Raw genomic sequence first — 26277 nt, forward strand, 5'->3', positions numbered from 1 at the left:
ATACACATTCAGCATGTCTGTTCACATATTTATGGATATTTATGTCCGATAGTTGTTAATATAATCTGAATAAGTAAATACTGAGAAGTGAAATCTCATGGTAGAGACTTTTGAGCCTTGATTCCTTTGGCTCCACATTATGCTCGAGAGTCATCCTTCCTACACATGTTGTTGCCGTTTGTTCATTTTCATTACTGTTTAGTGTTCCATTTTATGACTATTCCACACTTTATCCCTTCTGCTATTAATGGTCATTTGACTAGTTTTGGCTTGAGTAATAGTGCTGTGAAGGTTCTAGAACATGTCTTTTGGTGTACATATGCTTTTATTTCTGGCTGATATACATATCAAAGAGTGAAATTTCAGATTCATAGGTTATACATGTATTGCGTCTTAGTAGAATATACGTATATATTTTTAACATGTTTTAATACATTTGTATGGTATCTGTTATCAACTTTTTTCATCATTTAAAAATGAGTTGTGGCTGATTAATTGGTTAGCTCACAAAGTATTGCCTATTTGTATTGAGGGCAAAACATATGTATGGTTTCAATATAAGTAGGAGTTCAAAGATTCAATTCTAGCCCCTAATTGGTCTGTGACATTTGACCTGTCATCACCTATTCAAGTTACAGTTCCATTTCTCTAAATGAGAAGGCAGAGATAATTATATGATTTCTAAGTTGCCTTCATCTCTGCATATCTGTGATGATTTTGAAATGTCTTAAAACAATGTTACATAGGTGTGCTTTTGTGATAACTGCTAACTCAGGTGGAAGAAAACTACTTAGTAAGATTAATATTTGATCAGATATTTTAAAAAATTAAATTAATAATTAAAGTTTTCATTTTTAATTAAATTTAAACTTTTCATTGAATTAAAATTGATTGAAACTATTAATTTTCACAACAGGTAGTACTGGGATATGCAGAACTCTGTTTGGGTTTTTTAGTACACAACATGGAGAAGACAATGGCACCCCACTCCAGTACTCTTGCCTGGAAAATCCCATGGACGGAGGAGCCTGGTAGGCTACAGTCCATGGGGTCGCTAAGAGTCGGATACGACTGAGCGACTTCACTTTCACTTTTCCCTTTCATGCACTGGAGAAGGAAATGGCAACCCACTCCAGTATTCTTGCCTGGAGAATCCCAGGGACTGTGGAGCCTGGTGGGCTGCCGTCTATGGGGTCGCACAGAGTCGGATACGACTGAAGCGACTTAGCAGCAGCAGCAGCAGTACACAACAATGATTTTTAGTGATAGTCTAACTCACATAAAACCCATATAAAGGAAAAAAAATCATTAACATTGTAACAGTTGTCATGAAGTTAACAGAAAATACCTGAGATTAACTTATGGCACTAAATTTTACCCTCCAAATAATTTGATAATCTGGAACTTCATGTCCATAGAATCTTTGTATTTTGTGTTAAACTTTCATTTGAATCCAGTGAATTAAATAAGAATGGTTTCTTCGGTTTTAGTTTTAGTGTTGGCTTTGTATATTGTAATAGTCCATTCTTTTTCCTCAAGTCCTTTTCCCATGTATAATTTGTATTTGCAAGTCATTTCTAGAATAGGAAAAAATGAACTAATATTTCATAAGTGAATCGTAACTACTTAGAGCAGTCCATATTTAATTCATTTTTGTGAGAAGTTTCTTTTTCACTTTTGTTTCGTTTCTTTTTCAAAGCTTGTAGTGTGTGTCCCTAGCTCAGTTCTTCATCTGTGATTAGAGGTATATGCAAGTACCTCAGGCTGAAACCTCTACACTCTGCATGATTGGACTGCTCCTGATGGGTTCCACTTATCTGTGGCCTGGAATTGGAAGTTATAGTAAGCATTTTAGTGAGTCTTTCAAAGGAAGTTAAATTTATCCATTTAAAAGGAATAATTCTTTATGTTCTGAAATTATGTCCCTCTTTTTCTTGTGATGCGAAGGTATTTCATGTCAAAAGTTGATAATTTTGGTATTAATACTCTTTTGGTGAAATAGGAGTCCTAGGTTAGTTTTCTCTATTTTTGTTTAAAGTTAAGTGTTGTTAAACATTTCAAGAAAAATTTTTTTCTTAAATAAAGGTGTCTGGGAACCAGTTGTTTATAAAACACTTTCCTCCATCAACCTTTTTATATTGAAAAGGGTAGCCTCTATGCATCAGCTTTTCAGAGCCCCTTTGTTACCTTTATCTTTCATTTATTACTCTAGGTCAACCTTGCAGGGTGCTGCAAGCTCTCATGCTCTGCCCAGAGTCTGTCTCTGCCTTTCGCTTTCCTCCTCCCAGGTGCCAGAATGGAGCAGCATCACCCAGGCTGCTCAGCTGCTCCTTTCAAACCCCAGCACTCCTGGCCTTGTTCCAGCCTCTGGTGTTGCATTCATCACTCCACCACAGGCAGAGCCAAGATCTTTCTCTCCCTGATTAGAGGTTCTCATGATAAAATTAGTCAGCCGGGCTTGATTGACGTTTTCCAAGGATATTTCTTCTGGTGGGTAGGCAGGCAGGCCCTGATTGCTTTTTAATTATTAAGTTACAAGGAGATTTATAGCAGTGGGCAAATTCAGTTCTAGGAGGAAATAGCACCTTAATGGCATTTAAAGAAGGTGTTTTTTGTTTCTCAGCTGGCAGATCTTTCTTTTTTTTCCAGTCTTGCTATTCTTAAGGAGGTAGAACCAAACATAGCAGATGAAATCCTTGCATTTAGGGATCTCAAAGGGTAATAATGATAGAGGAAGATGATTGAAGGGAGAATAATTTGCTCCTTTCTCACATTAGGCATAGATGAGCCACACTTACACTGAACTAGTGATATGTGTGGTTGTCTTCTATTTCCTGTAGTAGGAGGAAGCAAGCCTGCTCCCTGACCTTTGACAATGTGTTAACCAATCAGAAGAACTTAGTTCTTCTTCCAGGGTAGAGATGTGGGGGCTGAGCTGGGGTGTGGTGATGAGGTTCTTATCAGTCTGATGTTGGTATTTACAAATGGGAAAAGTACAGGCTGTCCTAGGTTGGAGCCATCAAGGATTAGGGATGAGTTCTTCAGGGTTATTGAGCAAGAGGGATGAGAAATGAGAGTCCCATCAGCAGTTAACCTTGTTGAGGTCTGTCCTGGAAGAGAAACTAAATCACTCTAAAACAAGGATGTTCCAGCTCAGTAACGATGACTGTGACTCCCAGCATGTTGGCAACATCACGGGAAGGACTGACGGATAATACGTGATAAGGGACAACAGAGTGGAATCTTTTACACGGATCTTTGAAAAAATACTTGGACCTCAAGGCTGCTTCAGATGCAGTTTTATAGAGAGGCCTTCCCTGATGGCTCAGTGGGTAAAGAATCTGCCTGCATCGCAGGAGACATAGGAGATGCCGGTTCTATCCTTGGGTGGGGAAGATCCCTTGGAGGAGGACACGCAACCCATTCCAGTATTCTTGCCTGGAGAATCCCATGGACTGAGGAACCTGGGGGGCAGTAGTCCATAGGGTCACAAAGAATAGGACATGACTGAGCACAGCAGTTTGGGGCCTCTAGTGCTACTGCAGAAAAATACTTAAATACTTTACATAGAGGCACCACAGTGAAAAATATCCTTTGAGGTTCCTGCTAACAAAGTGCTTTTCAGATATTAAACATGCGTATGAATCACCTGAGGGGCTCATCAAAGTGCAAATTCTGAGTCAGCAGTTTTGGGGTGGGGCCTGAAGGTTTGCATTTTTGACAAGTGGTGGAGTGATGTTTAAACTGTGGTCCAAGGTGCGGATTTTGAACGTAATTGTTAGATATTTATTTTTGTTCTTGCCCTGGGGCTTGACTGCCAAACTGAAATCTAAGGCTCACTCTTAATCATTTATTCTTCTTCATATTTAGCCTTTCTTTCCACTTGACTATGAAAAGGCTATTGACGTGAAGAAGATAATACTTTATTTTTCCCGGTGGTATATATACTTTGGGTACTATTGGAAGACCAGAGATTAATAATAGATATTAACAGGATCCAAATTAAATCTACCAACCAACATACTAGGAATTCTTTCTGATCAGAAACCGAATGCTAGGCTGTGCATTGCTATTTTCAGACGTCTCTGTGCAGTACTGTATTCACGTGTGTTGTACCAAACAGATGTCTGAGAAACAGATTTTTGTGACAGATTTTGACACAGGAAATGCAGCAGGCTCCATAAAACTTAATGGAAAAATGTATTGCTTAACTACAGTCCGTTTTTAAAGAACAGATTGCAGTGCTTTTCAGTGGAATCAAATGGGTCTTCTCTTAAGAGCTTTGGCACAGTCTGCATACCCAGAGAATTAACTCTTGAGAATGTCACCTGGTGGGATGGTACTTCAGGGATTATTGATAATGTTGTGTTTGGGGTTTGGAGTTGGTCAGCTCAGAGTTCTACTTTAGATCATGAAAAAAAAGGTTATATTTCTTTACGACACCAAATATTTATCTGGTGAATCATTTCTGGAAGTGAGGGAATTACTGTGGTATTTTGAAATGGGAACACATCTTCTCAGATGTGCATTTGCAGTGTGATCTATGAGTGGGTTTCAAATGGTAATACACCAGGGGCGGAGAGTCTGCCAGAATAGAACATCTGCTTCTAAGACATAGGCTTCTGGAGCATTCCTCTCTGAGAGCTCTTTTCTTTTGCTTGTTTTCTTAATTTGTTAAATCTACATTATGTTTCATTAAGGACACAGGGAAGAAACCCTCAAAATTCAATTACTATCTTACAACAGAGAAATCTTCAATGAAAGCTTTTAAATTTGGCTGAAGATGTGTTCCTCCTTATTAAATTATAGCTTGTGATACATTTTATGGAAAGTGGTTTTGTTTTTCAAACTCCCCTTGGCTGTAGTGGTCCCTGGTGGAGTCATGGTTGGATATGCAGGCCTCTGCATCCTTGAACAGCCTGGGTAGGTGATGGGCTGTGCTGGTTTAATGCACAGGGCTACAGGATGAGGTGATATCTACAGTGTGGTCTTGCTGCCCTAGCCATCTCCTTCCTGAATACAGCTCACTTTTGACCCTGCAGTGTATCACATTGCGAGGCCAGTCTACACCCACATACTTTGGTGTACCAACCTTGCTGCTTTTATCTGGCATGTTCTCTTGCTTTTTTCCTGCCTCTGAACCCTTTTAAAGAGGGCCAGAGTTGAGTACATTCTCCTGTGGGCTCCTGTGTTGGCTGAAGAACCTTGAATGTATTATACTTTGTTTGTACAATTACACTGTATTGTCACTGTAAATTTTTGTATCTGATTATAAACTCCTGGAGGGCAGGGGTATAGCTGGTTTTCATCTTATTAATCCATTGCCTAGTGTAGTGGCAGATTATTACAGAGGCTCAAAAATATAATACTAAATGAAAAAGCTTTATTTTAAAGTCATTGGAATTTCATATATGTAGATCTCAGTTTCTGTGCATATAATATCATTCTGAAAAATGGGGAGGACTTACTTTTGTGCCACTAAGGTAGACTTTTCAAGAAATAGCATGTTTCATCATAAGTGATATGCCAGAAAATGAAAAGATTAATTGGTGCTGCTTTTACAGCCTAATCTTTGTCGATTATTTGTAGCTTTTCTTTGTCTCTTAGTATTTGATTCCTTAAGAAATACTTGATTAAGCAGGAAATAATTATACAGGAAATAAAATTGTCTTAATGCATGATTCTTCTCTCATCATTCTAATATTTAATTGAAATATTAAAAGTGATTTCTTCAAATATTTGTAGTTTCTTCTTTCTATTAAGCTTTAAATGATAGGTATCACCAGGAGAGGCATAATGATTGATTCTCATGTTTAGTGTATAAATTAAATCTTACAGTTCTTGTGTGCAGTAGTACATCTGTTGAATAACCATTTCATTAAATTTATTTACATGGTACAATGATATGTTCAACAGTATCTTTAAATGTCTTCTCAAGATTATTATATTGATGGTTTAGGTACAGCTGTAAGCCAAAAGAATTATTCTTTAAAAAAAAAATCATTGTGTGTACTTCAGTGTTGATAAGTAAAGGATTATTAATAGTACTTGACTTTTGAACAGAGACCCCAGTGAATAGAACTAGACAAGCCAAAATGCAGAATGACTTCTTATCTAGACATATGTCAAATCTAGTTAATGTTAAGTTGTATTTAGAAAATGTAATTTAAATGGCAGTTCAATTAAAAAACTGCTATACAGTCTATAAACATTTCAGATCTTTGCTTACATTTTATGTACATATAATATTAAGGGGATTCTCTACCTTTGACTGAGCATTTGAGACTTGTAGAAATTAAGTCTGTTGTTGGCATAAATCAGTGGATTAGCCTAATGGTATTTTCACACTTCAGTTTATTGTGTGGTTATCTAAATAAGTATGTTTTGGAAATTAAATTCCTTCTGATCCAGATCTGAATAGGCTAACTTTCCAATTAGTATAGTCCAGATTTCTTCTAAAAATCTCTTTTGGTTAGTTTGTTTTAGTATCAAGGAAAATATAGAAGATGTAGATTTTACAATTTCCAATGTAAAAAATACTTTACGTAGGAATACAGGTTTTAAATAGTGTTTGATTCTTTATCCATAAGTTATGTACTTACATTGACAGAAGAGTGTCCCAACCTTTCAACTGCTACTGTTGATTACAATAATGATAATAATAAATAGTAAGTTGGTAGCAGTAATAATACTAGTAATAATGATGAAAGTTTATCAAATGCTTGCTGTGTGTCAGTTCACTAAGCCAATTATTTACTGCTGTGTATCAAACCACATAAAATTTAATTGCAAGTATTATTTGTTAAGATTTTGTGGTATTGGCTTCTGTTTTATGTGGTATTAGCTGGGGTGTTGGGTTGCCCTCACATGCCTAGCATTTGTTACCCCCTTGCAGCTGGGGACTCACTAGGGCCTTTGCACATGACTGCTTGGGTTTCCTCACAGCATGATCACTAAACCCCAAGATTGTTTTCCAAGATGCAAAGGCAGAAACCACGGATCTCTTAGGGCCCAACCTCAGAATTTACACGGTGTAATTTCTACCACATTCTACTAATCAAAGCAAGGCACAGCCTAGCCCAGGTACGGGGGTGAGGGAAATAGACTCTATGATGGGAAGAGTAGCAAAGAAATTTTGACTATCTGTAATCCACAAATCCTGTAAGTGCTGTTGTAATTCATATTTTAGAGATGAAGGGTTAACTTAGTATGCAAAGTCATTCAGTTACTGAGTGGTTTAAGCTCAAGTTTAGGTTAATTTGACTCTATAGATGGAGCTTTTAACTCTTGTATTGTTTGATCTTCAGGGTGTGGCTAGATTAAATATGTTTGTCTTTCTACTCCAAAGCCACTGTCTAAGGGTGGTTTTATTTATGTGGTGGTTATTCCATTTGCAATCAAGACTAAAATAGCAGAGAGAGTTGATTCATATTATTGATCAGCCATCATGTGGTAAACATAAGTCTCTCTGAGTTAAGATATTTCTAAACTCTTGATTGAGATGAAAGTTAAAATTCTTAGACATGATATTTTAATTTGCTTACTGTTGGCACATTTCCTTATCAAGAACAAATAAATAAAATCAACTTTTAAGCCATGTTTCCCATTGAGCATACTCTGTTCTAGTAGTCTGCATTTTTCATATGGTTTCAATATTCTAGTGTTTCTTCATTAACATGAAGAACAGAGCTTTTAAGTTGCCTTTTATTTATTTATTTTTTTGTTATTTCTGTTGCTTTGTGGTTTAGTTTTGGAAGACAGTGTTATTTAAGTATTTTACTTTGTTGAAAAGGAAAGAAAACATCAGAGATGCCTATTATAGTAATGAACAAAATAAAAATTAAAGCTTCCCAATGTAATTTCAGTTTTCTTTGTTAGATTTTTATATGCTGACTTTAGGATTTCTTCAGTCTCAGACTAAAATATATTGAGAAAAGTCTGTAAACTTAATGGTGTATAACACCTTGTACTTCATATTAATTGTAGGTTGTGAAGTACATTCATAGTTTTTACCTAAAGCCTATGGGCTTTGTGAGCTATCTGGTCACCTCATACCAGCCAAAATAAAAGTGATGACAACTCCATGGAATGTTATGGGGCCTCAAATTATGTACCTATAGTCTTCTCATTTTTATAGAGGACAAAACTTTGGATACAAGACTTTGAAGTAAGAGACAGGCAGTACTGTGTTGAGAGCTTTGTACTCCCATACTGTGCTTTCCTCCACCATATTCCAGTATTTCCTTCATGAGACTTGACATTGGAAGTGCAGAAACCACTTGTCTGCAAGGTCCTATCCCCACCACTGGGAGCAGAATAAGCGAAATGTAGTTTAACTTTGGCCAGTTTAAGAAAATCTTAGACCTTTATTTTAACTTAAAAAATATACCCATTGTTGCTATACTCAGAAAGTATAACAGGTTTTTATTCATCCATTAGAGAAGGAAATGGCAAGCCACTCCAGTATCCTTGCCTGGAGAATCCCGCTGACAGAGGAGGGCTACAGTTAATGGGGTCGCAGAAGCATTGCACACGACTGAGCAACTAAACAACAACAGTGGGTCTGGGGAAATTGTACAGCTAACATCTGTTACAGCTATGTTCTGAGATTATTTCACCTGTTTTTCATTTTGAAAGGAAAAAAAAATCCCAATATAATCAGTCTCACTGCTTAGAAAAGTACAGCATTTCTTTCTGAGACTGTAGATCTAAATTAGCCCCCTTCTCTAGAATCATTATCATATGTCATGTCCGTGCTGGTATGCTGAAGGGAAAAGGTGGACAATTGAATGCTCTGGTCATATGTCACTATACATTTCTTTTATGCTGTTGCATGACAAGGATTATATGTGGTGTGCTAATTTATCTATAATAACTATCAGGCACTCTCTTGCTCCTGAAAATAATTCAACTTGAATGGTGTACTTTTTAGATTATCGTAAAGGTAGGAGATAATGTCACCAGCTAGATTTAAAAATAACGAGACTTAACCAGAATGAGATGATTTCCACATTTAGTTTATCAGTAGCTGTACTCTTGGACCTTTGTATTCCCTGCCTTATATCCTAAAAATGTGAAATTATACTATTGTGCCAGTGGTGAATATTCTGTGGTGAAAGGGCTAATACTTTCTAGAAAATTGGAAGTCAGTGGTCAAGTAAAAGGTTTGAGATGACTACACCAGAGATAGCTTGGACCTGAAAGTCAAGCTTTGCAGCCTGGATGCCAGTGGGGCCTGTCAGAGGACGGGTTGTTGCAGTGGGTATGGAAATCTAGTCACTCTGTCTCCTTCAGGCACCTTGCAGATTTGCCTGAGAAAGTCAGTATAATGGCTTGTAATATTTTTGAAACTAGGAATATTTAAAGAAAAAAATAGAAAAACCATTTATAAACTATCCAGAGATTACTACTGTTTATGTCTTTTACTCTATATTCTATATTTGTTTTCTGTTTGTCTGTATTGTGATACTTAGCTTTTAAATAGTACTTAGTACTGGGCATACTATTTATTGTCTTGCCTTTTTCACGTCACACTTTTTATAGAGCATGTTCATGTGCGTGCACACGTGCACAAACACACACACACTCTGTGTTATCATGTGGTATTCATATCAGATTATATCAAAAATAAATGAGAATTGCTTGGCAAAATAATGTTTATTTTTATATTTGCCTCAACCATTTAAATAAAGATAATTTTAACCCTGGGGAAAAGATGAAACAAATGTCAGGTTTGTAGTTTTCTTGTCAGTAATGCACAAGAGGAGCAGCAGCAAAGAGATGAGCTATCTCTCTGCTCTGTGGTTCATTTGTCTTTCACTTGTTCCGTTTCTGGGGAGCTGGGATGAAGTGGGACGAAGGTATCAAGGAGGAAACTCTCCAGAGCCAAAGGAGGAAGTAACTGTCAGGGAACAGGTAATGTGATGGGAAACTGTGTTTATGCTTCCTCAGAAAGTATGACAAATGTGATCAATTTACTTGAGATTCTGGAAACTTCACATTAATTTCCTTTTGCTTGCTGTTGTTATATTTTGTCATTCACAAAGGAGAAAAAGATGGTGAGAGAAAAGATAGTGAAACTCCCAAAGGTTTTTTTTCTTTTTCTCAGTGCCAAACACTAGATTTTTAATTCTCTCTTACAGCAGCTTTTGGTAAAGTTGATGCCTCACTCTGTACTGTTCTATAAACTGTTTTTATGTACTGCTGCTATCGATCTGTCCATTAGCACTGTTTAGGTCAGGAAATCCTGATGTACTTATTCTTTAAATATTTTCATGGTCATTAACGTTAAAATTTTTGGGTGTCTATTATTTGTAAGAAGCTGTTACAGGTTTAGTAAGACTTTTTCTTCTCCAACAAAGCCCTTTGCTGTGATCGAGGTGAAGTGCAATATGTATATAAAATAACTGTGGTGCTTTTCAGAGAGAACTTTCTGCCATGACAGGTAGTGTGAAGCGGTGGCATTTTATTTAACTTATTGGCTGCACTGGGTATACGTTGCTGTGCGTGCGGTGCATGGGCCTCTCATTGCAGCGCCTTCTCTTGTTGCAGAGCGTGGGCTTCAGGGCACACAGACTTCAGTAGTTCCAGCACGCGGGCTCAGTTGTTGTGGTGTACTGGCTTAGTTGTCCCACAGCATGTGGAATTTTCTCAAACCAGAGATTGAACCCATGTCCTCTGCATTGACAGACGGATTCTTAACCGTTGGACCACCAGGAAAGTCCAAGTGGTGGCATTTAATAGCCTGATAGATGACATCCAGAAAGGGGGATGGGAAAGATACCATGGCCATACTACCTTAACATAAAGCTGGTGCAGATGAAAGTTCATCAAGCTGAGACGTAGGAACTTTGAATCAGTGGGGAGGAAGAGATGGCTTAATCCAAAGTGTGGATCAGAAAGGGCAGGCGGCCATTCAGATGCTCAAGGAGGAAGCAGAGAAGTGGTGTGAAGAATGGTGGAAGGTAGCTTGGTCCCATGGACAGGAGAAATCCCCGAAGAAAATATTATTGTAGGAAAGACTTAAACTGTATTCTAATAGAGTATTCTATTACTCTATCCTACTGAGTAAAAGTAAAAGCTATCCCTGAAATGTGAATGTGACAAAAAATAGAAGTAGTGGTGTAGGGAATATAACAAGTGAAAATAATTAAGAATTTATGTAGAAGCAGTAAGTACTGACTTAATTGATATAATTCAGATTGCTACTTCATTATAATTTTTTATGGTGATCTGGGAAAAGAACAAAAATGAATCTATTAATAGATTTAAAAATTAAATTGTTTTCACGGTCAAGTTTATTTGATGACAAGACTGTTCTTTTATCAGATTACCCCAGGACATAAAAATATAGTTTAAACTTCCAGTGTTTCTTTTTCTTTTGAAAAAGAGCCTAGCCAAAAAAAAAAAACACACAACGAAGTTCTACTAAGATTGCTTCTGGTTGCTTCTATTTGAGTCATTGTCATGACAACTTTCCACATAGTTCACAGAAATTGCATTGTATTTTATCTTAAATAGGAATGCAGGAATAGATATGTGTTTTTCTTTTCCCTCTCACGTAATAGAATGGTCTACATTTTTAAGATTTCTTAAAAAAAAGGTTTCATAGAAAGGTACTTGTTACACTTTAGGTTTAATCAAAAGGAGTCCAGCACTAAAGACAAAAGTGTTTTCTTTTTTGAAGTATAGATATTGTTAACCTTTTAAACCAGATGAAAGTATGAGTGATCATATCATACTGTCATGGTTTCTTATAATAAATTTGTCATATAAAATGATTTGTTGAAATTATCAAAGAGATAATCCTATGTTGGCATAGCTGCAAAGTTAAAATACCTGACATTTAACAAAGATTATATGGGAAGTTTTATTTAATGTATTGAGATAAGGCTTATTGTAGTTCTTTTTTTTCATGCAAACGGTTGTCATAGTTGTAGGAAATTTCAAAATCCACATGAAGGACCCCATTCACCCTTGGAATTATCTTATTCCTTCCTAATTCACCTTTACTGTACTGTTCCTACCCACTGCAGAGCTATATTCTGGTCAGAACTGCATCCATTACCCCCAAAGTTGTAGACTCCTCTGTCTCTCTCACTGATTACTACCTTTATTCTAGTTCTATCTCAGCTTTATTCCCAATACATTGTTCTGTACCTTTGGCAATCTCTTAGCCCCTTAAATTCATTAAAAGTATATAAATACTTGATGAATTCATCAAGAGTATACTACATAGTCTAGTAGACACTTAGGATATGCAGAATAAATGAATGGATTAATCAAATACTCTGTCATTGTTTGCTGTGAAATTATAAGAGACCACCATGACAATTGATGATCCTAATATGAGGAAATTAAAGACTAGGATATTTATACTTTTAAAAAGAGGTGGTAGGTAGAATTAATAATAATAATAATGATTATTGACAGTTACTAGATGCGTTAGGGTCTTGCCTTTATACCTTATATACTCCTCACAACAACTTAGGGAGACAGGCATTTATTTAAAATTTTTAGAGATAAGGAAACTGATTCAAAGAGAGAGATTAAGCAACTTGTTCACAACTACCAGCAGAGTAAGGATATGCACTCAGTATGTATGATTCAAGGCCAGTTTCTTTAATATAGGATAGTTGAAGAATTAGACAGAATATCTTCTCAGTATCTCCCGGGAACTTGTCAAAAGATATTACATTTGAATGTGATGGGAATATTTCATGTTTTAGTTGTGTTTAGGTACGACATTTGTAAATTGTCCATTTAAAACTGTTTATTTCGTAAAGCAAATTCATTTACCCTGAAAGCATCATCTTTATTTTGTGGGATAGTGTTTTGCACTTATTAGACCTATATAGGCAACATGTTTGAGATTATACTGCAAAGATCAAAGGATGCCCAGGGTTCATCCTTCCCAGCCACAATTTCGCGCTTGGTCTCCCTAGCCTTGTTAGTGGTGGATGATTTATCTTTTAATGAAAGGGATAAAACTTTCCTTGGTTACCTATTTTAATGAAGCTTTTGGACTGACATAGTTTGCTAAAATCTTTTAAAGTGAGCAGTTCAGTGAAGTAACCTGAAACAGCTTGAAAAATTACCCTACTGCTCGTGTCTCAGGTTAGAAAGTTTCTGCTCACACTTCTCTTATGACTTGGGGTAGACTCTGGGACTTGGGCTTTTAAGATTGCTTCATATTCCTTGTGAATTGCTGCAGTCACTATGGAAAACACTATGGAGGTTCCTTAAACTAAAAATAGAGTTGCCGTATGATCCAGCAATTCTCCTTCTGGGCATATATCCAGAGAAAACCATAAATCAAAAAGATACATGTACCCCAGTGTTCCTTGCAGCACTATTTAAAATAGCCAAGATATGGAAGCAACCTAAATGTTCATCAACAGATGAATGGATGAAAAAGATCTGGTGTATAGACATAATGGAATACTACTCAGTCATAAAAAAGAATGAAACAATGCCATTTGCAGTAACATGAATGGACCTAGAAATTGTCATATTAAGTGAAGTAAGAAGTAGAAAGACAAATATCATATGATTTCACTTATATGTGCAATCTAAAATATGGCACAAATGAGCTTATTTACCAAAAAAACCCAAACAGACTCACAGACATAGAAAACAAACTTATGATTATCAAAGGAGAAAGGGGGTTGGAGAGGGATAAACTAGGAGTCTGGAATTAGCAGAGACAAACTGCCCTATATAAAACAGATGAACAACACAATCCTACTATATAGCACAGGGAACTAGATTCAGTATCTTGTAATAAACCATAATGGAAAAGACTATGCAAAAGAATATGTATAAATGAATCACTTTGCTATACACACAATATTGTAAATCAACTATACTTCAATTAAAAAAAAAGATTTGCTTCTTATTCCTCTTAGTTGTGTTGAAAACTAAAACATTTAGGCAGTGGAGTGGATAAGATCCAGTTTTATTTCAGACTCTCAGGAGTCATCTTAATAATAGTCTCTGTTCCCAGGATGAGGAAATGGAAGATGAGGCTTACATCAGCCTAGTATCCTTACTTTCTTAGGAATCAAAATGTTCCCAAGGTCAAATACAGTGTGAAGTAACTCCCCAAGCCTGTCTTGGAAGGCACTACCTCAGAAATAGAGTGAATGGAAATTGCTCTTTAACTGGATGTGAGTCTCATTTCTAGGGCCACTGTTTATATCTTCATGTCTTGTTTTTCTCTTCATGTTGAATTTGTTTCATCTTGTAAAGATTGCAAAGCACATGTCCTAGCTTTTAAATGTGAGAATTGAATTGTTAATAGTTTTTGGGTAAAAATGTTGTCTCCTATTTTCCTCTACCAAAGGCGGTACATTCTCAGAAACTTTGGAACTCCCTGGTATGAAGTGTTTTCACTAATTCTGCACCTAAAGCTTTTTATTTCCTCCGTTATTTATGACACAGCTGTTTCTTGGATTGAGAAAATGCAAGGACTACATGCAATGTAATTAAATTGCACTCTGTGTGTGTCTCCTACATTTAGTGGAGGCTACGAATCAAGTCTCTTGATGTATTTTTTATTCATTTTTCAAATTCCTCACCTCATGATGGCGATTGTCTTGGGATGAGGAGCTGGGGCATTGTTCCCACTGTATTGTTATTATCGTCATGTCTTTTTCTCCCCTGTTCTCTCAGTTGCTCAGTCTCATCTGACTCTCTGTGACCCCATGGAATGTAGCTCACCAGGCTCCTCTGTCCATAGTATTTTCCAGGCAAGAATACTGGAGTGGGTTGCAATTTCCTTATACCCTATTATGTGATAAATTTATTAAGGGTAGAATTGTGTCATCCTGCATCAAATCTTGTGTACCTTCAGTATATGATGCTGGCTGTAGCCACTCAAGCTACTCAGACTTATTCATAAACAATGATGCTGTATCACTCCAACTTCACATTCTGTCCAGTAATGTAACTTGAGAAATTGATTCATGTTGTTTTAAAGAAAGTTTTACATGATTGAATCCAGGATAAAAGAAGCACTGCTTCTTAAGTGATATTCTTGACATTGCTGATGTATTTATTATACTTATTTATTGGCATATACTTGATTTACAATGTTGTGTTAATTTTAGGTGTACAGCAAAGTGAATCAGTGATATGTATACATGAATCCACTGTTTTTTAGATTTTTTTTTCCATATAGGCCATTACAGAATATTGAGCAGAGTTCCCTGTGCTCTACAGTAGGTCCTTACTAGTTATCTATTTTATATATAGTAATATGTATATGTCTATCACAGTCTTCCAGTTTATCCCCTTCTTACCACTGGTGGCCGTAAATTTGTTTTCTGTATCTGTAACTCTATTTCTGTTTTGTAGGTAAGTTCATTTGTAGCCTTTTCAAAGATTGCAAATGTAGACAGTTTTCCTTATCATCTCTGCCCTCTCCTATGCCTTTATTCCTCTCTCCTTCCCTCTGCTTAAAGGCTTCTTTAATATATTAACCTCTTTATTGGTTTACCCAGTATTGACATCTAGAAGCTACTTTTTGGTTACCTGGTGTATCAAATACTTTCATTTCAAAATTATTTCTTAAAAACAAAATCTGACACCGAACAAATTTTAAAAATGGCTTGGGGATTCCTACTATGTGGACTTCCCTGGTGGCTCAGATGGTAAAGTGTCTGCCTACAACGCGGGAGACCTGGGTTCAATCCCTGGGTCGGGAAGATCTCGTGGAGAAGGAAATGGCAACCCACTTCAGTATTCTTGCCTGGAAATTCCCATGGATAGAAGAGCCTGGTAGGCTGCAGTCCACAGGGTTACAAAGAGTCGGACACTACCGAGCGACTTCACTTTGGGGGTGGCAGAAAAAAATGACTTAACTTGTGATGGTTAGTGGGAGATTAATGTGGTAGTAATTAGTCAAAATAAAGTATCTCTTATATTGAAAGTCAAAGTGTTGCAGAATTTCTTGTCAAGTTATGTTTAAGATTATTGAGTCTTTTTTGTTGTTCACTCACTCAGTTGTAACTGCAGCATGCCAGGCTTTCCTGTCCTTCACTATCTTCCAGAGTTTGTTCAAACTCATGTCCATTGAGTCGAAGATGCCATCCAACCATCTTATCCTCTGTTGCCCCCTTCTCTTCCTATCTTCACTCTTTCCCAGCATCAGGGTCTTTACCAATGAGTGAGCTCTTCGCATCAGGTGACCAGAGTGTTGGAGCTTCAGCTCCAGCATCAGTCCTTCCAGTGAATATTCAGGGTTGATTCCCTTTAGGACTGACTGGTTTGATCTCCTTGGAGTCCAAGGGACTCTCAAGAGTCTTCTCCAATACCACAATTCAAAAGCATCAATTCTTCGATGCTCAGCCTTCTTTATGATCCAACTTTCATGTCTGTACATGACTACTGGGAAAACCATAGCTTTGACTATATAGACCATTGTTGGCAAAATAATGTCTCTGCTTTTTAATATGCTGTCTGGGTTTTTTTCCAAGGAGCAAGCGTCTTTTAATTTCATGGCTGTAGTCACAGTGATTTTGGAGCCCAAGAAAATAAAGTCTGTCACTGTTTCCATTTTTCCCCATCTATCTGCCGTAAAATGATGAGACTGGATGCCCAGGTCCAGTCAGATAAATATTATTTCTTTAGTTGTTTAGTGAAAAAAATACATATTCTCAATTAGGATGCTTCAAATCCTTTATTAAGTAGTCATCACTTTTGGTCATATGATGAGCAGCAATCAAGTGGGCTTAGGGAAAATTGGCAAGGAATGGAAAATATACCCTAATAGGAAGGAAAATGCATCTACAAAGAAGGTGTGTAGTTGTTGCCTTTGTTCCCACTATGTCTAGATGATTAGAGGTGACTGTATTCTTGGATTTCAGTTTCAAAATTGGATGTTATTTATTTTTAAATTGGTATTTAAAAGTGCAGAATGGAGTGGGGAATTAAAGCTTATAATGTAAAGCAAAATATAGTAAACAAACTCCCACACAGTCATATAAAAGATAACCTTATTTGTTGTGACAGTAAATGTAAATGACATCAGCCGAATTAGCTGTAAGTTATTTTCATTTCTTTGTGTGGATTGCAACCTCGGTAAATCAACCTTTCAGATAACGGATTTCCAGAATAATCATTTACATATGTATGATATGCATTTTAAAAAAAAATTAGTTAGAAAATATATGTTCTGGTATATGTGAAAAATAAGGTAACAGAAAACTTGCATTCACATGTTTTTAAGAACTTGAATTTCCATTTCTTTAAAGATATAAGGCAAAAGAGATTTTTCCATTGCCTTAGTTTGTACAAAAAATCAAATAGAAATGTGATCTTCTTGTAGGAAGAAGAAAATTGAACTATACTCACAGTTTATAATTTAACAGTGATTGATTGTATAGGTAGTAGTGATAACTAGGGCTTCTAGACTGAAAATTATACAGTATTACTATTTCTGTTTCAAAGCTTAGTGCCTACATAGCCAGTGGATCAAATATCCAAGATGGATAATCACTGGTATTGTGCTTCAGGCTTTAATCTAACAAATAAAAATGAAAAACATTTGGATATGATTAAAGAACAAAGAAACAAGGGGATGGATGGAAAGCAACCAATTCAGAAAATAAGGAACAGTTGGTTTACCCTAATTACAGCCATCCTGATTTTTATTTTTTGTTCTGTATATATCAATTGGAAGTTTGGTCAAAAATTTAACTCTTTTGCCTAATTATGGAAATAAATTCGTTGCAGCTTTTTAAAAGTGACTTTATGTTTTTCCTTAAACTCAAATTTCAAAAGACATTTGCAGTTTGTATTGGCTACATTGGCCACAATTCTTTCCTTTGATAAAGTTCATCAGTTTGCTTTTCATTTCCTAAGGCTGAATCTCTTATATCTACCATCATCTAAATGAGGATGTGTTGACATAAATGAGAAGAACAAAGATTCAACTAATTAAGGGAGTTTTGCCTTTGAATTAGGCTGAGTTATATGGAAGTGTGGCTGAATCTAAGAAGATGGTGAAACATTTTGTATAACCCAAACATAATGATTTTGCAGATTGTTTATTGTTGCCAATCAAGCACTAAAATAAGGCCTAAGTACTGACCCTCATAAATTTCTTTCTCATAAATCTTCTCATAAATAATAAAGGGTATGGAAATTGGGACTTTTTGGTTTTCCAGTAGAGATGAACTTTTTGAGATGTCAGTTACTTTATTGCTTTCTTCTTTCCTACTTTTCCCACTTTCTGTCACAAGTCCTTTTATTTATTCTGTGTTCATCTTATATAGAATACATGCTTCTTTTTATTAACTACTGAGAGGTGCATACTATATAATCTCTTTGGTATGTAGTATGTCTTTTTGTTTGTTATTTGAGAATCATTAAATACAGGTACATGGGTAAAAATGAGGCAAATAGCCACAACTTTCAATGTCAAAGTCCTTCTGAAACTTTGTATGGCATTATATGCATTGCAGATTTGATGACTTTCTCTATTTTTCCTCTGTATTTACTTGCCTCCTACCTGCCCTTGACCCCTCAACACACACACAAAAGCAGCTAAAGCTTCAAAATGGAAAGATATTATGTATGTGCCTATTGTGTTCTGGTGATTCTGAATAAGCAGGAATATAAAGAGGCAAGGTCAGCTGAAAACTGAGAGTTCTATTGTATTTTATCTTTCAATTGCTTCCTTACTATCTGCAGTAACAGTTTGGGGCTGATCAACACAATATATGTTGTAAACCTATGAAAAGCTTGGAAGGAATGTAGATGATACTGTTATTTTAAAGTATGAATCATGGTTTGAAGCATGCTGTAAATCACGTCAAAACCCCCAGAACTTAACATGGAAGTTAGAAGAGACAACACCTACATTTCCCTCACTCTAAACCATTTTTTTTCCACACCATAACTTTTTCTTTCTAAAAACAGAGACTTGATCATTTCCTTAATCTTTTAGTCCACTTTGGCTCCCCATTCCTTATCACAGTAGTTTTTTATGGACTACCTTTGAGTTACCTAGAGAGCTTCTTAAATGTGTGCATATCTGAGGCTTATCATCAGAAACTGAGTTTTAGATCGAAGTGACAAGCGTATTTGACAAAATCTCTGTTCATTGGTTCAGGTGCCTCTTTGTCATGTCCCATCTAAACTTTCTCATCCCATCTCAAGCCATCTGTTCCACTCACCTTCTGCTCTTCTTTAGCCATGCTAAGCCTAGATAATATCCAAATAGTTCTGTTTCACACCTCTGTACTTCTCTATACGCTCTTCCTACTATTCAAAATTCTTTCTTCCCTCCTGTCTTTCCCCTCCTTTCCACTCCGAGTCTTTCATCTGTGGAACAACTGCTTATCTTCCTAGATTCTCCGTAAGTGACACAGCTTTCCTTATTCCCCCATGTAGAAATAGTTACTGATTTTTGATTAGCATTTATATTTGATTATGAGTTTTCTAGGTGTCCATCTCTCCCATTAAATCCATGTAATTTATCTTGTTCATGTTTATATTAAATGAATACATGGGTGATTAATAAAAACCCTGTTAGGAATTTAAGTGTATAGTTTCTATGAACATTGTTCTTAAGGGCTTTATTGATTTGCCCTAGGTTGGATAGGATAATTTCATTTTTCATGATATATATTCCCTTTGAAACTTATGTGCCTGTATATTTACTCTTCTCTTCATTTTTCCCCCTTTGTGTCTACAGACGAAATCTCACAAAACTATCCCTTATCTTCAGTCACATGTTGGCAGAAATCAAAGCAATCTTTCCCAATGGACAGTTCCAGGGAGATAACTTTCGTATCACGAAAGCAGATGCTGCTGAATTCTGGAGAAAGTTTTTTGGAGACAAGTAAGTACAAATCATTTTATAGTTTGGATCCATATTTGAAGAATGAGGAGTCCTGTCTCCAGTTCCAAATGGTATAGATTTTACCTGAGTATTTCTAGAATGTTCTAAAGTGTTTTTGATAAGTGCTTTTTGATTGCTTTTTTTTTTTGTTTAGCCACCAAAAATATGCCCTAGTAACTGAATAACTTTGTTATTACCAAGTAGATATTATATGATATGCAGTTTATTTGTTGTGCACTCATTGAATCAATTAGTTTGCTCTAAGAAGCAGAGGTATGTAAGATACAGTATACACAAGAGGCTCATAACTTTATAATTCAGTGCACACATAAAACACATGTACAAAATAAAAGGTAGAAAAGAAAAGATACTTTAAAAAATGGCATAAATAAATTGTTCTGACAATTCAGAGAGGGCAACGGTTGCTTCAGGATTGCAGCCATCGGAGACTGCTTCCTATAGGAGGTGGAACATAAACTTGATGAAGATCTGAAATTGAAATGAGAAAAGGCCTTTAGCCCTGGGATTCAGGTTTTCTTTGTGTCACTGCACAGAAAGTAAACCTGTGTAAGCAAGATACAGAAAAGAGGATAATGTTATCACAAAGTTGCATTATCTCACAAAACAGCTAAAGCAGCTAAAGGTATTTTCCTTTAGGTATTTTCTATCCAGACACAAGCTCAGGTGAGCTTGGTAAATAATAGGAATTGAATATCTGAAGTCTGCATAACTTAAATAAAACTTGCAAAACTTCTATCAGGACTCTCTTGGTAAGATGATCAGGACATGAGCATCAGGAGGCAGATGGTTTCTTTAGTAACCTTTTAAGGGTCCCTCAGTATGTCTTGAGTGTAGGCAGAACCCTAGCTTAGAGTTGAAAGTGATTGCTTACACTCAGACTGTTGTTTTCTTTTTGTAGTTAAATTCTGTATTTATACATTAGCTGATGAAATAAGACATAAAATGTTGGAATACACGACTGTCAACAATCTGAGTCCTCTGACACTGATGAATTAACTGTAACATTAGGTTTCCCTTATTTTTCTTTGTGAAGTGCTATGTTTATCTATAAGCTGCTATGTGATTAGGGCACATACAGAGCAATGCACATTTGATTAGATATACATTTTTTTTTTTTACTTCAAAAATATTAAAGCCTTTTCCCCACCTCTTAAATAAAAAATATTCTGAATAATTTTTAAGCACTACTGGAGGTAATACTATTACTACTTTTAACCCTGACATTCTGTATTCCAGAGATCTAGCTATTTGTAATGCTCCTATATCCATTCACAAATGAGGACTTAAAAGAAGAAAACATTCATCCTCCTCTGAATTAGCCTAACATCCAAGAGTGTACTAATTAAATATTTGTGAATAGTAGAAAGCAGAAAGGGATTGCAGAGTTCTGAAAGTAAGAATTGAGGACTTCTTGAAGTTACAGCTCATATATTAATACTCTGAGCCTAATGCAAACAGTTGGTAACCTTCAACATAAACTATCTTAAAATTTTAAGAAAATCTATCAGATGAATTGCTTGTGGTATTTCTTTTTGAAAACTGAAAATTCTGGTGAGTTATAAAGTTGTTTGCTAGTCAAAAGCCCAGTGAAAAATGGAAAGATTCCTCACGTTTTTCAAGAGAGGAGTTTGTTTTGCCAGCACCTCAAACCACAGAGAATTATGCATTTGAGACATCTTTACTTCCCTTTATTTACAACCATAGACATTAAGAGGCTGAAATTTCTGTCCAAATGCTGTGTGAATGAAATCACTACTAAATCAAATGGGGGATTCTTAAAATTGATGAAACATGCTCCCAACTCCCAAAACCCTTGTAACTTTGTCTTCTCCTATCTTTGCTTACTTGAAAAAGCTTCTTAATTTGTCTTTAAGATTTTTACTTTTGGGATGAGAGCCAAACTTAAAGCTTCTTCTGGAATGCAGACATATTTCTGTAGTAATCAGAATTATGGTTCTTTTATTAGATCATTGGAAAAACCATCTTTGTATTCTCTGTGGGTTTTCACCTTATAGTTCCACGGTATTTTATTGAATTAATGGACAAATGAATGATGTAGCATTTTAAAAGGTTGAATCCTTTTATCTTTCTTATACTCTAGTACTAGTCTGCATTTTTGCATAACTGGGTTCTCATTCAGAAGTATTCCTGTTATTTATCTACATATTGAGGGCATATAACAGTGCTTTCATTTGACCTAAACTAGTACCTTTAAACCTGAATGTATTATTGTTTCATAAAACAGAACTATTGAATGGTTAGTTCTAAAACCAGCCAAATAGATTATGATTTTTATAAACCAACTTTTAACTTCAGGAGTATTATTGTGACATTTTCCCCAAAAGGGAAATAAGAAAAAGTCAATAAGGACACAATATTCAGATGAAGTTAAAATTGGGAAAAAGTTATTGTTCAAAGGAATTTAGGAAAATCCTAAAGGCAAATTTAGCATGCATGCCTAAAAACCAGGCGGCAGACAAAAATCTTGAGGTATCATGTGCCTAATGCTTCATTTCTGTGCTTCTCAATCTTTCTGAAGTCATGGCAAGGCTGGCCTCTCTGCTCAAGACCCAAGCCCAGCTGCCAAGAGGTTCCGCCTATCAAAGTCTCGAGGGGATCAGTAACACATCATGTGTCAGGGTAAACTGGTTGGGAAGTTCTGTTGTTGTTAGATTTGGGGAAGTCCTGTAGTTGGTAGATTTTTATGTGAGGTTATTGAATGTTTTAATAGTTGAGTTCTGCTTTTGCTTTCTTAATCTAATGACAGGAGATAGTAGAAGTATGTAGAAAAAGAGGAGTGGCATTATTGAGTGAATGTTTCTAAGTAAATTCTACTAAATGAGACCAATACCAGACTGAATCTTTACCCCCTGGGTTAGTAGTTTATGATCCAGAAACTTTCAGCATGAGGCTCAAAAAATTAAGGAAAAGATTCATTAATGTGGTTAGACTCCAGGTAACAGTCATTTTTCCAATAAGCAAGTCAGGTAGCAGTTTCCAGGCTCCTCATGCTAAGCATTTCTTGATGGTGAGATTCAGACAAGTGGTTCCAACCTACTTGAAGATTTTATCTCTGGCATAAAAGTTCTCACTGATCCCTTAGTGTTCCTCTTGCTCTTGATTTTGTCCCTTATTATACTGGATCTTTTAGTTCTTAAATTCCCATAAGCTCTTGCTCATCTCCATATTTATTATTTTTCATTGGTTTTTTTGAAGTTATTTGTCTGGTTATCTTCCCATTAGATTATAAGCCCCTATGAAATCAGGCTTATTTAATCAATGTTTGTGGTTCCCAAGGTAGTTCAACACAGTGTCTCATTTGGGGACATTCAGGAGCAGTTGTTCGTTTAATTCCGATGAGTTGTGGAGTAGAGGCATGTGTATGAGCATGTGCACATGGACAGACAGTGCTTGCTTGTTCTGGAGGCAGTGTCTTAGTGCCAGCTTGCAGCCAGGTCATCCATGTTCAGGTTCTGACTGCAGCATTTATGAGCATTATCCCTTTGGACAAGCTGCTTGTTTTTTCCATCATCAGTTTCTTCATCTATAAAATGTAGATGATAATACTACAAAATGTGGATGATAATAAGAAGAATACCTACTGTGCAGAATTACTGCAAAGATTAAAAGAGCTAAAATCTACCTATCAGGCAGGTAGGACAGTGTCTGGCACATAGTAAGTACTCTATGTTGTAGAATAATTAAACAGTTTAAACCTTTAATCTTGCTCAGTGTCCCATGAATATATTTATTGTTAATTCTACAAATAATAAAATTAATATTCAACTTTAAATGACAGAGATGCCATGGTCTCTAGAACTCTAAAAGCAGAAATCCAGAAAAAGTTAATAAAAGTTTTCTAAAATTGTGTATATGCTATGTAAAAGTGGGCTAGAATATAAGAAACAGCCCTGCTGACCATGTGGAAAAAAAAATACTCTGTTTAAAATTCAGTTCATTACATCTACCTTTGATTTCCTCAGGAAGTTGTAGGGACCTTTTGGTTTCCTGTGTTTTCTTTTCACTTTTAATTAGAAACAAATATGCCGTAAAATACATTTTTTAGCATATTAACTAGATCAGTTTTCCCTCTAATCAAAGAAAAGGCAACTTAGTCATGTTTAATTAAATAATGCATGATAGAAGTGAAGAACTTGTACAAGGAGAAAAAATAAGCTGAAATATTAGTTCTTTTTAAAAAAGAATTATAAAAAAAAAGCCTCAAAGAGCTTCTATTTAATATTTCTGTTATTTCGTCACCTCCTATTGTTGCCTATTTTAAAACAACCAAGTATCTTTATATCATAAGGAAAATAAAATGACAGGGCTATTTTGTTCAATTCATTGCAGTAGGATCCCAGATAGAAAAAGCAAATAGCATGTGAAATTATAATTTTCTACCTCTAAGTAGTAAGTATTCAATTTGGGGGATACAGTATATACAAAGATGATAAATACCTTAAAATCAGTTCTGTCCCATTGCAAAAGTGCTTAAGGAATGTCACAAATAGTGAATTGTTTACTAGAGTGATCAGAATTGTTTACTTGGGCTCCGTGGAGGAACTGGTATTTTGTATGAGTTGCACATGTGCTAATAGGAGGAGGCAGAGGAGAATGCTCTGAGGAGGATGAAATTTTTATGGTGGCTGCTGTCTTTCCAAAGAAAGATGCAGAGTAACTTGAAGTTTCCATAAATGGCATTTTTTATAGTTGTTGTTTTCTTTTACCTTCTTTTCCTCACTATGAACTCCTCAGTAAGTGACATTTGCTTCAGTGAAGTCACCATGAGCTAAGATCTGGTTCTTGACCTTTAAACAAGGTTTCATCATGAGTATATGTATAGACCGGGTATATGTTACTGAGCTCACAAACTGATCTATAATACAGAATGATGCTTTGATTAATTTACAATGATCAATGCTACTGTAAAGCAGATGGGAATGCTCTCATCACTTCAGATAAATTATATGTGGAGCCATATCATATCCAGAACATTCTTTGGTGAACATGGAATCTAAATATGGGGTGGTACTGTAGAAATTCCCCTGCCTCAAGGTCCAAAGTACTTAAAATTGTCACTCACTTGGATTGTACTTTGAAAGCTCTGTTTGTTTCTGCCCCTTTGGACTTTTCTTTTTTTTCGTAGACAAAGTTAACACCTTTTTTAAATTGAAGTATTTTTTTTTAATTGAAGTATAGTTGATTTACAGTGTTATGTTTCAAGTATACAGCACAATGATTCAGTTATACATACATACGTATCTTTTTACAGATTCTTTCCCTTATAGGTTATTACAAAATATTGTATAGTTTTCTGTGCTACTCAGTAGGTACTTGTTGCTTATCTAAATTATAGATAATAATGTATACATGTTAATCCCAAACTCCTAATTTATCTCCCCCTTTTCCCGTCTGGTAACTGTAAGCTTGTTTTCTATGTCTGTGGGCCTGTTTCTGTTGTATAAGTTCATTTGCATCAGTTTTTTAGATTCCACATATCAGTGATATCATGTTATTTGTCTTTCTGTCTGGCTTAGTATGATAATCTCTAGGTCCATTCATGTTGCTGCAAAATGGCATTATTTCATTCTTTTCTATGGCTAAGTAATATTCCACTGCATAAGTATACCACATCTTCTTTATCCATTCAACCTTTGATGTACATTTAGGTTGTTTCCATGTCTTGGTTGGGCTTCCCTGGTGGCTCAGATGGTAAAGAACCTGCTTGCAATGCAGGAGACCCCGGTTCAGTCCCTGGGTCAGTAAGATCCCCTGGAGAAGGGAATGGCAAACCACACCAGTGTTCTTGCCTGGAGAATTCAATGGACAGACTGGCAGGAGTCCATAGGGTCACAAAGAGTTGAACAGAAGTGAAAGTGAAAGTCGCTCAGTCATGTCCTACTCTTTGCGACCCCATGGACTATACAGTCCATGGAATTCTCCAGGCCAGACTACTGGAGTGGCTTGCCATTCCCTTTTCCAGGGGAACTTCCCAACCCAGGGATCAAACCCAGGTCTCCTGCATCGCAGGCAGATTCTTTACCAGCTGAGCTACAATGTCCCCTCCAATTCATTGCAGTCCTTACCTGAATCTCTTTACTTATTTACATTATCTGCCTACTTTCCAGATACTTGAGTTTGTTGTATCTAAAAACTGTGTGAAGCCATTGGACTAGTTGACGGAGACCAGGGAGAATGCAGAGGACAGATTCTTAAAGAATGCTGATGAATGACCTATGTACCAGGGAAATTTAAGGAAGTGGAGGCATCACCAGAAAAGTAGGCTTAAAACCTGGGGAGTGTGGAATTATAGATGCTAAAGGAAGGTAGGATTTAAGGAAAGAAAGAGGGAGATTAGCCAGATAATAGTACTGCAAATGAACTAGATAAAGCCTAAAAAGTTTTCA

At 36.1% G+C, this 26277-nt stretch overlaps 1 protein-coding gene across 14 annotated transcripts in view; it reads left to right on the top strand.

Moving 5' to 3' along the window:
- Nucleotides 1–26277, top strand: part of CBLB (Cbl proto-oncogene B) — a 220727-nt gene that overhangs the window by 74173 nt on the left and 120277 nt on the right. For all 14 annotated transcript variants that reach the window (XM_081572340.1, XM_081572344.1, XM_081572349.1 and 11 more), the window contains one exon: nt 19703–19849. In XM_081572340.1, coding sequence (XP_081428466.1) covers nt 19703–19849 — 147 coding nt within the window. The remainder of the gene's footprint in view (nt 1–19702; nt 19850–26277) is intronic.

The sequence above is a fragment of the Giraffa tippelskirchi genome, chromosome 2, assembly GCF_054371585.1.
Source record: "Giraffa tippelskirchi isolate mGirTip1 chromosome 2, T2T-mGirTip1v1.2.pri, whole genome shotgun sequence".
Lineage (NCBI taxonomy): Eukaryota > Metazoa > Chordata > Mammalia > Artiodactyla > Giraffidae > Giraffa > Giraffa tippelskirchi.